Raw genomic sequence first — 15763 nt, 5'->3', positions numbered from 1 at the left:
AACCGTTTCACTAATTATCATTGTGCTGGCCTAGTACAGAATGGTAAGATTTGTAGAAATATAAATGCTGAACCAGCTGTGTACACAATTGCAAACAAGGCCAGCTTCTTTAATTATGTGACAGTATTAAATGAAATCTATAAGCACTAGGACTGTTCCAGTACTGGGACGCTGGAATGATGTCTTCTGAAGCTTTCTCTTCTCCAGGCTGAACAAGCCCAACTCCCTCAACCCTTCTTCACAGGAGAGGTGCTCCAGCTGTTTGATCATCTTCATGACCCTTTCCAACAGCTCCACATGCTTCCTGTCCCATGGGCCCCAGGCACAAGCTTTATTAAACAGCATCTCCCTGCCTTCATCCTATCCCCTGCTCATTAAACAGACTTGATTAATGGCATAATTGCTTGCCATGCACTCAGCTTCTTATAATTGTGATATTGTTCAACCAAAAGCTGGCAAAAGCAGAATGTTTTGTAAATACATAGGATCTAGCAATAATGGAGCTAAGCATGCTGCATTTATTCACAAACAGCAGCTACAGTTTCCTGTATGCTTTGCCATGTTCTCATAGGTGCTGCTTTGAAGGCTACATCTCTCTTTACTCAGGAACCAGTTGATAAAAACCTATATGAAAAGACCATGCAGAAACCTGAAAACATTCTTCCACCAGTAGTTCTGTTTAGAATATGATACAAAGCAGAATATACGGACATGCTTACAGCCATATTCAAAGAAGAGGAGACTTTGTTTTTGTTACACTGAGTCCAATTTGCTTTTGCTACTCCTGTATAAAGATGAGATTGGTAGCATAGGATCTCTGCTGCTGGTCAGGTCATTTTCATGTAAAATGTCAGAGTGCAGGCTGCTCAGAGATGACTTAATTTAAAGTAAAAGTAAGAAGTGATATTGAGACCTACAAAAAGGCCTGTTTACAACCAAGATTCTTAAAGGCTAAAACTATAGGCTCTTGTTTTAGTAGCTGAGGACACAAGAAGGAAAGAGAAGGAAAGAAGGAAATCGTGCCCGTATAAAGGGAGGCTAAAAAGCAGCGCTCCTTGATCTGCATGATTTCCTCATACTAATATCAGCTGCAAATAGAAACATTGAAGAACTGTAAATCTTTTAGATGGCTATATCTTTCTTTGTTATAAACAGAAGTGTCACGTGACATTGATTCTGTGCAGTATGACACCTGGAAGGGTGGAGGCTCTGATCTTCCAGTTGGCTTTGCTCACAGCACTGCTGACTATCCTTGATACCATAGCCATTCTGAGTTGGCCTTTGGGCTTTGTGTTTACAAATATCCTCATGTCTTGTACCTATGCAGGCAATACTTAACACATCAGTGTTTTTTTTTTTTCCCTTAGGTTAAAGAATATCCAGGAATAAAAATATTTCAAGCTAATACGTCACTTTATTTTGCCAATAGTGAGTCATACACAAGTGCACTGAAGAAAAAGGTGAGTAAAGCAAAATCTTTAATACCTATGTCTAGAAATTTCAAACTTTTTTTTCTGAAACACATTCATTTTTCAGGCCCTTCAGTGTAGCCCCTAGTGCAGTGTTTCTCTGGTGCCCTCCGGTCATCAGTAAAATATGAGAAGGTGATCCTGCAGCCAACTGTACGTCATCTTAGCAAGCAGCAACACGGGGAGGGAATAAACAACATATACAGAGTATGGTTCACCTCCTGCCTAACCCAGATCTGACTGGGAATGGCAGTAACAGAACTAGCTAAGGACAGAACTGCCTGACCTGGTAACAATTACATCCTTATTAATTTCTGAACCATTTTTCTGTAGCTCCCTTGACGAGTCTTACACAAAAGAGGTGGGTGGTACTTCTTCAGAAAGCAAGAGGTATTAGCAATTTGTGTCCATGCACACTTATCTCCCCTTCACTTTCTGCACTCAAATCAGCATTCTGTTGAAATATGGCACCTCTGATCTCAAGAGAGGAATGTTATGCATCTCTTCCTCATCTTAACACAGTGCTTGCGAAGATTATTCCTTCTTCCTCTATGCTGTTCTCACCACCACCAAGGAACACTGAATAATGCAGGCATCTTCAAAATTTATGGCAGTGATGAATTCAGTGCTAATTGATACTGCAGTGTCATCCTAACAAGCTGAATCTTGCCTGATCCTGCTTTCTTCTCATGCCAGACTGGAGTGGACCCTTGTGCTATATTAGCAGCAAGAAAAAAAGCCCAGAAGAAGCATGCCAGGGAGGTAAAGAAGGCCAATAAAGTCAAAAAGAAAGCTGTACTGAAGCTAGTGAATTCTTCGGTAAATATTTACCTCTACTTTATCATGATGCTCTCTAGTATTACCATTCTTGTTTATACAAGATACTGAGTTACTCAGATAGGAAAGCTTGGAATACAAGCACTGCAAAGTGTGGACAGACTGCTAAGGATTACTGTGGGTCAGAGGATCATGACTGGAATGGATAATCATGTTAGTGAACCTTAGTTACATTCAGGTGCAGCATTAGTGGAGCAGAGCCTTTCACACTATCATACTGTTTCAGTGGTGCTGTGAGCAGAAGTTGGAGGGATCCTACTTCTGCCCCTTCCTCCTACACGCTTGGACTAATCATGCAGAAATAGGATATAATAAAATTAATTCAAATGAGAAGCTGTAATAAAAAGATGCCATCCACGCCGTTGATTCTAGCATGAAAGGCTGGAAGAACGTGTGTGTGTGGAGAGGAAGGGGACCTATGCTGGATGAGTACTGGCTATCATTTAATTGCATTTATCTTCTCTCACAGACCAATGATGTGGAAGCGAGCGTAAAACATGAGATAGCAAATGACGGGTTACCTGTAAATGGAAAATTTGCATATGTGGATGCTGGGGTACAAGATGGGTCTCCTGATGAGCTTGAACACTTTGTGGAGCCCAAAACAAACATCCATTCTTTAATTCTGGATTTTACCCCAGTGAACTTTGTGGATTCAGTTGGAGCAAAAACATTAAAATCAGTAAGTCTGTTTGTTTGTTTGTTTGTTTTTCAAAAACATAGATAATACGTAAATTAAGTACCTACCAGGGAGCCTGCCTTGGGATGTAAATGTCAGCTGGGATACAAGACAGTATCTCATATAATCATGACTTTAATTCTATAGCTCTATAAGTTTCAGCTGAGTACTGGGGAATGTGGAAAATGCAGCTCTCGTGGTGACAAGCTTACATCTTCCTGAACTGCTATGTGCACAATGATATACCCGTATTTAACTTCAGTTTAATTCTATTGCAGGTTATAAAAGAATACAAAGAAGTTGGTGTCTGTGTCTGTATTGCCAGCTGTAGTGGTGAGTTGAGGTTTTTCCATGACCTTTATAGAAAAGACTATATTTCATCTCTTTTCCTCTGGCCTTGAATTTATTTTCTGCAGCCAGGTGCCTCAGTACTATCAGTGCTAATTTTGCATTAAAATTGGATTTGGGGAAGAGCAAGCTCCTAGAGTCTTCACTTTGCTGGAAGTGAAGCATTGATGTAATGAGTTCTCTGAGGACTAGATCTTGCTCCCATTTTTTCCAGCTGGCAAACTGTGAATGACACACATGTTGTAGCTTGCACTTGTTCTAATAATGAAGTAAGAAAAAGCTTGAAGTGTTCTCAGCTTCAATATTTGGAACTGTAGCATCTTCAGCCGATAACAGACCTTTCTGTGTAGCTGGAAAGGATGCTTACTTTCTTTTGGAGTAGAAAAGTAATTCATCCAGATGTTTTAAATGTTTTAAGTAGTGACAAGTAGGCAATAATTCTTGTCAGTGTCTTCCTGAGATACTGTTGGTTTCCATCCTTGTACTTTGGTTTGTGCACTGAAGCTGTGTTTGTGGTTTTTTTTTTTTTTATTTTGTAGGCCCAGTTATGAATGAGCTGACCAGACTGAATTTTTTTGATAACACTGTAACAAGAGAGTTGCTGTTTCACAGTATTCATGACGCTGTCCTTGCTTGCCAAGTGAAAGACAGGTCTGCTTCACAGACTGCCTTAGACCACTGAAGAATGGCAACTGGCAAAATGGACATTGGATTTATGCTGATAGAGACTTTCTTTGAATATTCAATTTGCACAGGCTAAAGAGTACCTAAGGCTGTCTGTATCTACGGGTATAGAGTGGGGCTTGCTTTCTGTAGGAAGAGTGGACAAAGAATTGGAAGCCTTCATGCTCTTGAATTTTTTCCTTCAATCAGGGTATAGCCGTTCAGTGACATGACCTTACAATTATGCAAGATGAGAAAAGTTATTGTATTATGCTACAATCTGATAGACAAGGTGACATTCCTATTCCTGTTGAGAAAATGGGCACTTTAACTCACTTGCAGAAGATAACTGTTCTGCAGTTCCAATGTACTGTACCAGTGTCTTCACAGAATTTTCTTAAACAGCTTTTAAAGCCTGATGTCAACATTTGCATACCACAGGTTTATATAAACTAATAGTCTGCCAGCTGGATCCATGAATTCACACTGGTAACATTAGCTGCTGTTCTTTTTAAATCTTGATGGTACCATTTTGTTTTTTTTAAATATCTAACCTGTCCCAAATCTATTGATCTCCACTGCCCAAGTATTTTCACTGTGAGTTTCATATTAAAAAAACATTGTTTAATTATTATGTTATCAATATGGTACTTACACTGCCAAAACCTAGTTATACCTTCTAGAAAATAATACAACTCATTTTAAGCAAAAATTATGTTGTCCTCACGTTTGAAGACAAAAGTTGTTTATGCCAGGAATGAGGTCTGATAAAATGGACTTAAGAACTGATGCCCTATATGCAGTCTCTTAAGCTGGAATAGAAGGTTAGACAGAGTCTGAAGTCTCAGAGGTCCAAAAGAGAAGTATTTTTCCATTGCCTGAGATGTCTTTCTACCTACCAGCACAGCTGCTTCTGCCTCAGCTTTTAAGTGTTTGTGATATAATTTTCAGTAGAACTCAAAAATGCATTTGGCTGTTTTAATGAAAAAGTAGATTCTTTTTTCTTTCTTTCTTTTGTCTTTACAACCTGGCCACTACAGTACTGTTTAACTTCAGGTTGAAACATAAAATTTGGAAATACTTCAAGCAAGATAGTGCCTGTTGTTCCCTGAACTATCAGTATGAGTCTGGTTAGAGGTAGGAGCCTGGAAGTGATCCTCTGTGAGCTATTTCAGTAGCATATGGGCAGTAGAGGAGGATCAGTGCCATTTTGTTTTGCACCCTCAAAACAAAGGTCCTGTGCATACAGAAATTCTGATGATTTCCTCTCTTCTTAGTGCAGAACTTGCTGCTTTTTATTTTGGTTCACGCTGTTGCAATTATGGTTTGCTTCAGGCAAACTGAGTTTCCCAAGAACCAGGGGCAACGGGAAGATGTTTTCTTTCCTCCAAATCCCCTGTCACCAGGGATAGGAAGCTTTCTGCATCAGAAGATACTGCTTAGCTGGAGTTCAAAGTATGAATGCACGTTAACACAGTGTGCGTTTACTTAAACAACTTTGGGTACATTTTATAATGTTTACTAGTTTAACAAGCCTTTGTATCTGCATACAGTATATATTTTTCTACTTTCAGCTTGTTGCAGCTTTGGTTTTTAACTATGTAGTCTCTTCTGTTCACATCAAAATCCTGTCAAATTCTCAAATAAAAAGTGATTATCAGGACTTGTCAAAACTCTCCACTTTGTCTCAGCAAGACACTGCCTGTGGGACAAGCCAACATTGCAGGACTGATATCTGTTAATAAGGGGTGGGCTGGGAAGGTTTACCACTGGCATGCAGGTCCTCCCTGGCATCAAATCCAGCATGCAAACATCAGTGCTTCTGAAAAAGAAACCTAACAAAAATCTCTCTCTCTCGCTCATTTTAGCAGCCATGTACAGTCTGAAGTTGGTCTTGGGAAGTAGCTGGTGGTGTTTTTTTTCCCTTCTTCCTCCTACTTGTGCACACCTGTTCTTTAACTGGGACGTTCAGAAAAGCTCTTGAAAAGTTATGCCTACTTATGGTTGTACTTCAGTAATCTGTAGCTTCTGGGCAACTAGTGCTTTTCCCACGCAAGATGCTTTTCCCTACAACTGGTCAGCTGTACTTTGTGACATCAAATGAGCAAACAAGCACACACATTTATGTGGGGTTAGGTTAAAACAATAAAACTGTTTGTATACCAGATTTGAGGGAGGGGACAATCCTCCCTACTACTGGGTTAACAGAATTTAAAGAAAAGGTGATGAGGGGGGGAAACAAATGGATTTCTTCACAAGTAGTTGTGGACTGCATTACCCACTGTTTAGAGTTGGGGAAGCACTCCTGTGTTGAGGTTATTGTCCTTTGCTTTGCATTCTTCATAGCAGCACTGAAGCACTTCCACAAACCGTACTGACGCAGATCTGCACTGAAGTTTGATTGCTTTCCAGTGTTCAGGTTCCTGCTCCTCACCCTTCTGGTTTTAGCATGCCCTTAAAGCCCCCTCTGCACCAGGCCACACCATGATGCAATTAATGCTGCTTTGCCCAGGGAACTGCTGAAAGAATGGATCAAAAGCCTTTGCCAGGACCATCCTACAAGCACTAATACTGTGCAACTTGCTCCTGATTATTACCAACACTGTTGGTAATCCATCCAGCAACATAAAATCTGGAAGCATTAGTTGAGTCTCACAGTCCTGTGCTTTGTTGCTACCAGCTGACTCAATGCTTCCTAGTCCAGCCTATTACCTACTGAAAAGCTCATCTTCCCACTGCTGTTTAGGTGATAGGATTTAAACTTTCAGTTATCTTAAACTTGTCAGTGCAGCATCAAACAAACCCACATCCTTTAAACTCAGGAGAGGGCTCTGCTCTTTCTCCACTACATTTAGATCCTCACTGCTGCAGCCTCACCACAGCAAATAGCACTGCACAACCCAAGTCTAGGTTGATGCTGAGATGCTTATTCTTAATTCTCAGAATATTCCCTTCCCCTATTCCCTGCAAAAGCACTGATTATACAGCATACCTGATCAGCTCCAAATTCTTTATACATCCTTCACTTATCCTGCTCAAGCAGAAGATGCATTTAATTTCAAACACTGTATTGATAAACCTATGTTGAATCATTGCTACTTTCTGAGCCACTTTACTTTCTGGCTCAAAATGGCAACATTCTCTTCCTATCATTAAACCTGCACCCCTCTCCAAAATGTTCTTACAAAAATAACCATTGAGATCAGTTTTTTGATCAGACATGGGCAAATATACCAGAATGCCTACATTTATTAAGACACTGATGCTTTGGCCAAATGTCTAACAAAATCCATTCACTGCATACACTTTCCCTACTGCACACACTTCTTTCATAAGAAAGCCTGATACAACTTTTCTCACATTTAAGATGTAACAGTTCCCATAATGCTTTACATTCCCATGTTCCTTCAAGCTTTTTTTCTATGTTCATGGAATGCTTGAAAAAAGAGAAAATGAAAAGCTTGCTTTTCAGCAACCAAGCTGCAAGAACATGGTAGATAAATAAAGATCACCCTTTTAACGTTGTCTGCTACGAATATTGTCTAACTGTAAGCTATGAAAGATGAATACCAAATCAAGGTCACCCTCTGTGTAACGACATATCAAAACTTAGGAAGCACTTCAGTCACTTAGGAATGTTGTAGAGCCTCTACAGCAGAGATGATAGGTTTGGGGATATAAACAGTGACTGGGGACCTAGCTCAAGATTGCCTTGTTTCAGGTGGGTACATGCTTTAAAAAATATAGTGCTGTGTTATTCAACTTTGAGATTTCTTTTCTATAGCAGCAAGAATCCACTAAATGCAAAACACATTCATAAGGAAATCCCACCTGTTGTTTGGAACACTTCATTTATTTCTAGCTTCCAAGAACAAGCCAGGAGTTACCACATACATACAGATTTTGGTTTCACAGAAAATTTAACTGCAGACAGGAAAAGCATTCTGAGATATCAGTTATAGGTCATGTAGCGGGGAGTAGCACTGAATTTTGCGTAGGATTTAATGACTTTGTTCACTGCTTCTAAGAAGTCTTTCTCAGTTGCAATTTTTCGGCGTGCTCGGATTGCAAACATGCCTGCCTCTGTGCAGACACTGCGAATCTCAGCTCCTTCCAAAAAAAAAAGGACAAATAAGTTCAACACTGACCACCAGTGGAGATGAAGCAGACACAAAATGGCTAAATGAAAATTCGGCTTACCTGTGCTATTAGGACACAGTCGAGCCAACAGCTCAAATCTTATGTCCCTTTCAACACTCATGGAGCGAGCGTGTATCTTGAATATGTGAGTCCGCCCCTGGAAAAGCACAGAAGACAGAAGCGTTCACACCATGAAAGAGGTGACAACTACACCTGCTCTCAGTGCAGCTGTCCTCTTCCCCAGCAAGGGCAAATGAAAAATAGAATTCTTACTTGGTACCTGACTACAGTTTCCTATGTCTGGACTAGAATAATTGAGCAATGGAATACTAGTTGTCCATGAAACTGAACTATGAAAATACCTTAAAGAGTTCTACTGGGAGGAGTATTTCAAGAAATCTCTCAAAAAGAGCTAAATAAAACACACTCCAACTTAAGAACTAAATTATAGAACCAGTTAAAGGATTATCTACCTATTGAAATAGAAATATACAGCAAACATAACTACAGGTTCTCTGCCAGGGATGAAATCTGGGCAATGTGAGAAAACTTTCCTTGGCACATACTTAATCCCCCAAATTTCTATGGAGTTTCACATAAGTTAGGAGTGCTGCAAAGCACAATAAATCTTGTAAACTGCTTCCAGACAGTAATGCCCCAAATGAAGAAACACTCTGATATCAGAAAATATTTGGCAGTGAAAGAAAGCATTCTGACCTCAAGATCAGGCAAGCTGAACTCTATCTTCCTATCCAACCTCCCAGGCCTCATCAGAGCTGGATCCAGAGTATCAGGCCTGTTTGTAGCCATCAACACTTTGATATTGCCTCGTGGGTCAAAACCATCCAACTGGTTGATCAGCTCCAGCATCGTGCGCTGCACTTCATTGTCACCCCCAGCACCATCATCAAAGCGAGCACCTGGACAGAGAAAACACAGAACAGCAGAGAGACCTTCAGAGCAGGCAGATATCAAAGCTGCTGTGTGTGAGAAAGCAGGAGAAGAGTATTTAAATTACAAATATTTGTGATGAGTTGAAAGAAGATATGAAGGGATTAATTGAAAATGACACACTTCAAATAAAAAGTGAGTGGCAGTATCTGTCAGTTATAATAAGCACTGTGTTTAGTGGGAAATATTAGTGATAGGTGGACGGTTGGAATGGATGATCTTGGGAGGTCTTTTCCCACCTTGGTGATTCTATGATTCATCCTTACTATTAAAGAGCCCAATTCCCTGCCTAATAACAGGCCAAACTGCTGAGATTTATAAATGGTTTAGATTTCTGTTTTAACATTTCCCCTCAACCAAAGTCTACCTTCTCAGGACTAAAGTACTTCTTTCTTCAGGGGGGAGAGGAGGAAACATGACTTTTAGGTAGTAGTAAAGATTTGCTAAGTAGTCTAGAACTTGAAGGGAGTTTAAGTTAACAATACTTCTTCCAAATACAGATTTTTTTACTAAAGTCTAAGTTATCTGCATGTTCCAAACATGCCAAGATGACTTCTTATCTGGGCTAAATATGTCTTAAAGCTACATAAAACCCTTCTTGACGCCTTCTCAGACTGGGATATGCTGGTAGTAGTTTTGCTAAATATTTAGAATATTTAGGTATTTACAAGCATACTTCTTGAAATGCAGCAACCAAGATAAAGAATTAAGGCATGAAAGGAAAATCTGCAATTTCTCCCATGAAGCCAGAGCTATGCACACTACAGACATACCTCCAATGGCATCAATTTCATCAAAGAATATAAGACAAGCTTTTTTAGTTCTGGCCATTTCAAAGAGTTCACGAACCATTCGAGCTCCCTGAAAGCAAAATGAATCAAGACCTTGTTACAAACTCAAAGCATGTTAAAAGGAAAAATTTCACGCCTCCAAACAATTCTAGTTTCTAATGATAAAACTCTTTTATTAGTATAAATGTACAAAACCAAACATTCATAAATCTTATAGCAATTTATAGATGAGAGACGGATTACTATTCTTGAATTCAGAAAAAGTACAAATGACATCAGGGCCAACTGAAAAACAAGTGGTAGAGCTGGAAACAAAATCCGCATTTTGGAGTCCTCCCAAAACACAGATTACACTCTACACTGCAAAATTCATTTCATTGGTGACAACATAGTTCATGTGTTGTAACTGACTGCCCAGTCTACACCCATCTGCCTGACAGTCCCTCTGCCCCCTTATATTCCAGCATGCTAGTACGTTCATCCTTTAGACTTACTAGGGTGCCTCATCCCCAGGACTACAAGCCTGTGATTCACTCCACATTTCATTAAAAATTGGCTCTTACCTCTCCCACATACTTCTGCACCAGCTCAGATCCAATTACTCTGATGAAGCAGGCATCAGTCCTGTTAGCAACAGCACGGGCACAAAGTGTTTTGCCTGTACCAGGAGGCCCAAACAAAAGCACTCCTTTCGGAGGCTCAATTCCAAGGTTAACAAACCTTTCAGGCTGCAATGGTGAGAAACAGAAGGCATCAGATATTATGTGTACATCACGTGTACATCAGAGGTTGTGTGTACATCAGAGATGCAAATTTAGAAAACATCAGTGAATAACAAAACAAACCACGCTAGACTGGATTTCATTTGTCAGAACTAGACCTCTTTTCACTTGACTTTTTACGCACAGCTTTATCTTTTCTTGCTTTTTCAAATGCTAAAAGATGATCAGCATAGCTTTCAAACAATTAAAATTCCAACCTGAAGGTTACTTACGTGAAGCAGAGGGGTTTCAACCACCTCTCTGAGCTTTTCAATCTGCTCTTTACAACCACCAACATCACTGTAAGTGACATCTGGTTTTTCTTCCACCTGCACAACAAGAAGATAATCGAGCAGTTAACACCTTAATGCTGCATATCCCTGTAGGCTTTAAACCGCCAAGAATAAAACTGTAAGAAATCAAAATTAGTAGAGAGAACAAAGCAAAGTAAAATAAGTAAAGGCAATTCTTACTTGCATCATGGTGACTGTGGGATCGATCTTTGGAGGCAAGGGGATGTGGATTTGATACTTGTTTCTGTCCACTCTGGTGAGAAGGCATAAAGAACATTTATTTTAACACCAGTTAATAAAACTGTCATGAAGAAATAACTGCAAATTAGAAGAAGCTGAATTCTTAAACTATTATTTCCTCTGGCATCAGGATAACCCAGCCCTTAAAGCTAACAGAATGGCTAGAGACTGGAATTCCTTCTGCAGAAGATCTTAATATTTCAAAAAATATTAATTCCAAGATATTTTAAAAACTAAACTTCAAAATATCCCAGAGAACAAATTGGCAAAATATTGATTCTCAAGATAACTGGCTTCATCTCTTTAGCAAACGTTTCCTGCAGCTGCTCTGTGTGTATCTGCCAAGACAGCCAAGGTGGAAGCACGCTGCTCAGGTTACCTGAAAGGGGGGACTGTTGAGGCCCACACTGAAAGGTTTCAGTCTGGTGCACTGAACTGACTTTCACCAGAATGATATCAAACTCAAAATATCCTAAACAGAGCATGCAGATTAGCAACTGTCTTCCAACAGAAAGACCTTAATTGGCATGATTTCAACTCGTGTGAAAATACCAAATGACAGTTGCTGAGCTGTCAAACTAATGGATCAGATGAGAAGCTTCAGTCTTCAGTAAAACTGTAACACAAAGGATTTTGCTTACCCAACTCTCATGCCTTCTTCTATGTCAGTAGGTGCCACCTGGTCACTGAGATCCACCACAAATTTGGCAAACTGCTTGACATTGATAATGTACTTGGGATCCTCAGAGTCTGCATTGATTATCTTTGTACATCTAATACACAACATACAATTAACATCATCAGGAAAAGAATTAACTGCCCGACTATTTGCATAAGCATCAGAATAGAGATGGTGGATATATGCTCCAAAAAGAGCTACAGAACTTGTGATTTTAATATTATAGCATCATATAACAATAACAGAAGCACAGGTATGAAATACATCTCTAGGGAAATGGTTTGGTCACAGCTTGAACTGGTGACTGAGCATCTGGTGAAGGGGTGGGGCTGGCCTAGAGAACAAAGCAAATTGTTTGCACTTGTGTTCCCCACATGACCAGAAGGGGTGGGGCCCTGGGTTCAGATACAGACTAGTCACTGAAGGCAGAGCATCTTTTAGACCTAGGCTGCTTCCTGAGAAAGAGTGCTGTACAGAGAGCTGCTTCAACAGTTGGGTGAGTTCAACTCTTCTTTCTGTGTGTGACTGTTGGCCTACCTGCAAATACCTTGCCTGGTATAACCAAGAACCTGTCAGGAGCAATTCTGCTTCTTCATAAGCATAACAACATCATATACCATATTTATACACATTTTGTATGCTTATTGATACAATGGTAAAAAGTACTTTCAGTTTGCACAAAATATGACTCTTCTTCAAAAAGAAAAAGAGTATGCGAGTTATAAATTGCATTTTTAACACTATACAGCTCCACTGTAAGGACAAGGAAAGAATCCACCCACCTGGCAACCTGTAAAGGCTGCTCGCTTTGGAGAGTTTGCTTATCTGCAGCCAGATCCCAAAGAGCAGGAGGAGCCAGGCCAGTGTCGGATTCCTTAATTCCTGTGAACAACACAGACAAGGTGAGGAGGAAGAAGCAACTGGTATGTCTTCAAACATCAATAACCTTACACCCAGGCCAGCAGGAAACTTCCTGAGATCTCTAATTAAATGCAAACGCACAACTTTATTGAACTTCAAGTTTCCTAAAAATACAAGGCAGTGCCAGCTGAATATGCAAATACCAGGCTATCCACATCACTAAGCTAACTGTTCTGCTATGCTTCTCTTCATTGGGCAAGGAGTGGCACCACTACTTACTGATAATTTGTTGACTTTGTGCAGTACACAGAAGTTCACTCATGATTCAAATGTAGTTTGACACAACCCATAAGTTAGCTAGTGACAGAGAAGGGGATTTGTTTCACACTACTGTAATGAACAGGCCTACAATTTTAAGTACAAATTTGTTAAACTACAAATGTATACGTGCAGCTTAGTCCTGCCCAGTCAAAAGCAAAACCATCACTTACAAAATAAACATTGCATGTTACAAAAATAAAGAAATGTAGCCTTTGGCAAAAAATAAAAATCATCAATGAAGAAGTGGTTTGAAATCAGCTGATTCAAATACTCATTTTTGTGGCTCTTCTACTGAAAGTCATGTTAAGAAAGAAAGATACCAGTGAGCTCATTGATTTTCTTAAGCAGTTGTTGAATATCATCTTCTACTTGCTTGATCTGCCTGGAGTATGTGCTCTGGCCCTGGAAAAGAAACATCACATTGATTTTTGCAAATCAATAATTTCATGTTTAGGAAAAAGTGGCAATAACTGCTGAGCATCAAGCTCACTCAGTAGGTGGGTTTGGTATAACAAAAACTACTGATCACAACCAAAGACAACACTATTAAGCTCATATAATAACATTTCTGTTAATTATGAGCAGTGTGCAGGTGGAAGTTTTTTCACATCTTTACTCACAGACTTGTTTTTCCTTTTGAATTTGTTTGGTCTGATGTTGTTTTTAACCATTCTTAAGTTTCCAAACAAATCTTAGTAAAGATTACATATAGAAGGAGTTCTGCAAACAGCACAGAAGTGAAAAATTCCATTTGTATGAGTGCTTTTATTTCCTCCCCAAACTCTCTACCATCTGCAAGTATAGCAGAATGTTTATGGCGCAAATCAGAAGCCATATTCTCACCAGTGATAAAATATTTTACTGCATCCAGGCAGACCTAGATTTGCTTTACAAGGTCCCCCTTGTATCAATTTGGCAAAAAAAAAAAAAAAAAAAAAAAAAGCCCCAGTAGGCTCAATCTGTATTTCAGGGCCCTTATGCAGTTGCAGGGTTGTACTGTCGATAAAATTCAGACTTCTGACAAGCATATCCACATCCCAACATACACTAAGCAGCAAGTTTCTTTATTTTGAAGAGTTCTTTCACAGACCCACCATGGAATCATTTAAGGTTGGAAAAGATCTGTAAGATCATCAGTCCAACCTATGCCCACTAAACCATGTCTACACGTTTTTTGAACGCCTCCAGGGATGGTGACTCCACCACCTCCCTGGGCAGCCTCTGCCAGTGCCTCACCACTCTTTCTGAGAAGAAATTGTTCCTAATACAACTGAACCTCCTCTGGAACAACTCAAGGCAGTCTCATCTCATCTCATCTCATCACTGGGAGCAGAGGGAGCAGAGAGAGCAGAGAGGACCTGGGGGTCTTGATAGATGAAAAACTTAACATGAGCCAGCAGTGTGCCCTTGCGGCTCGGAAGGCAAATGGTATCCTGGGCTCCATCAGAAGAGTGGTGGCCAGCAGGGACAGGGAGGTGATTGTCTCCCTCTACTCTGCTCTTGTGAGGCCCCACCCGGAGTACTGTGTCCAGGTCTGGAGCCCCCAGTACAAAAAAGACAGGGAGCTGTTGGAGAGGGTCCAGAGGAGGGCCACGAAGATGATCAGGGGACTGGAGCACCTCCCCTATGAGGACAGGCTGAGGGAGCTGGGCTTGTTCAGCATGGAGAAAAGAAGGCTGTGGGGTGACCTCATTGCAGCCTTTCAGTATCTAAAGGGAGCCTACAAACAGGAGGGGAGTCAACTTTGATAGGGTAGATAACTGCAGGACAAGAGGAAATGGTTTTAAGTTGAGGGAGGGAAGATTTAGGTTGGACATCAGGGGGAAGTTCTTTACAGAGAGAGTGGTGAGGTGCTGGAACAGGCTGCCCAGAGAGGCTGTGGATCCCTGGTCCCTGGAGGTGTTCAAGGCCAGATTGGATGGGGCCCTGGGCAGCCTGGTCTAGTATTAAATGGGGAGGTTGGTGGCCCTGCATGTGGCAGGAGAGTTGGAGATTCATGATCTTTGATGTCCCTTCCAACCCTGGCCATTCTGTGATTCTGTGAACTCCACCCGCCCACAGCCTCCTTTCAGGCAGCTGTAAGCAGCAGTGAGGTCGGCCCTGAGCCTCCTCTTCTCCACACTGACCCATCCCAGCTCCCTCACTGCCCCATATCCCAGCTGTGCTCCAGCCCCTCACAGCTCCCCTGCCCTTCCCCAGACACCCGCAGGCCCGCCCGTCCTTCCAGCAGCGAGGTCCCACAGCCGCACACGGCACTCGAGATGCGGCTCAGAAGTGCCGAGCGCGGCCAGCAGCGTGCGCGCGTTACTCACGTAGGTTTTCAGCAGGGCGATATCTCCTTCATCCAGCGCTGAAACAAGACAAGAAAGCCTTAAGTCGCCAGTCGTAAAGACGACACGGAAGCTCGTTCCGAGGCGGCCCTGCGGTTGCGCCTTTGTAGGCGAGAATCCCCGCGGCTGACGGCCGCCCTGCCCCGCTCCGCGCCCGCCGCTTACCGCGGATGGGTTTGTCCTCCTTCTCCTCCTCCTTGGTCTTGCGCTGGTCCGCTCCCAGGTAGTCCGGCATGGCGAAACCTCGCGGCTCCGGAAGGCCGAGCGCTGCTGCGTAACGCTTCCGGGCCGCGCCGCCGCCTTCCCCTTCCCGCGGGCCGGGGCCGGCCGTTCCCTCCTCGCCTCGCGGCGCGGCGGCGGATCGCGGGCCGCCGAGCGGAGCGTGGCGCGCAGCCGCGCT

General features: G+C 41.7%; 2 protein-coding genes across 3 annotated transcripts in view; one reads left to right on the top strand and one right to left on the bottom strand.

Moving 5' to 3' along the window:
* SLC26A5 (solute carrier family 26 member 5) overlaps positions 1–5659 on the top strand; it is a 32918-nt gene extending 27259 nt beyond the window's left edge. For both annotated transcript variants that reach the window (XM_031595009.2, XM_031594928.2), the window contains 5 exons: positions 1368–1460; positions 2166–2288; positions 2776–2988; positions 3264–3318; positions 3873–5659. In XM_031595009.2, coding sequence (XP_031450869.2) covers positions 1368–1460; positions 2166–2288; positions 2776–2988; positions 3264–3318; positions 3873–4015 — 627 coding nt within the window. In that variant the 3' untranslated portion in view covers positions 4016–5659. The remainder of the gene's footprint in view (positions 1–1367; positions 1461–2165; positions 2289–2775; positions 2989–3263; positions 3319–3872) is intronic.
* Positions 5660–7828: 2169 nt separating this feature from the next.
* On the bottom strand, positions 7829–15759 carry PSMC2 (proteasome 26S subunit, ATPase 2). The gene is made up of 12 exons (XM_031595699.2): positions 15529–15759; positions 15346–15383; positions 13354–13435; positions 12634–12733; positions 11814–11945; positions 11113–11185; positions 10873–10968; positions 10442–10606; positions 9861–9948; positions 8854–9056; positions 8197–8293; positions 7829–8106 (listed from the first exon to the last, which is right to left on the bottom strand). Exons 1-12 carry the CDS (start codon positions 15596–15598, stop codon positions 7949–7951), a joined length of 1302 nt encoding a protein of 433 aa, XP_031451559.1. The 5' UTR covers positions 15599–15759; the 3' UTR covers positions 7829–7948.
* Positions 15760–15763: the final 4 nt, after the last annotated feature.

This window comes from Phasianus colchicus, chromosome 1 (assembly GCF_987193195.1).
Source record: "Phasianus colchicus chromosome 1, bPhaCol1.hap1.1, whole genome shotgun sequence".
In the NCBI taxonomy this organism is placed as follows: domain Eukaryota; kingdom Metazoa; phylum Chordata; class Aves; order Galliformes; family Phasianidae; genus Phasianus; species Phasianus colchicus.
The sequence above is the reverse complement of the archived record's forward strand: the minus strand, read 5'-3'. Positions and strand labels throughout refer to the sequence as shown.

What these genes read in the sequence shown, in the direction of transcription:
- PSMC2 (XM_031595699.2), bottom strand. Translation starts at nt 15,598, where the DNA reads ATGCCGGACTACCTGGGAGCGGACCAGCGCAAGACCAAGGAGGAGGAG. An exon ending in TCGCCCTGCTGAAAACCTAC is followed by an intron (nt 13,436 to 15,345) that starts GTGAGTAACGCG and finishes TTTCTTTTCCAG; the next exon opens with GGCCAGAGCACATACTCCAG. An exon ending in GAAAATCAATGAGCTCACTG is followed by an intron (nt 12,734 to 13,353) that starts GTATCTTTCTTT and finishes TGTTGTTCACAG; the next exon opens with GAATTAAGGAATCCGACACT.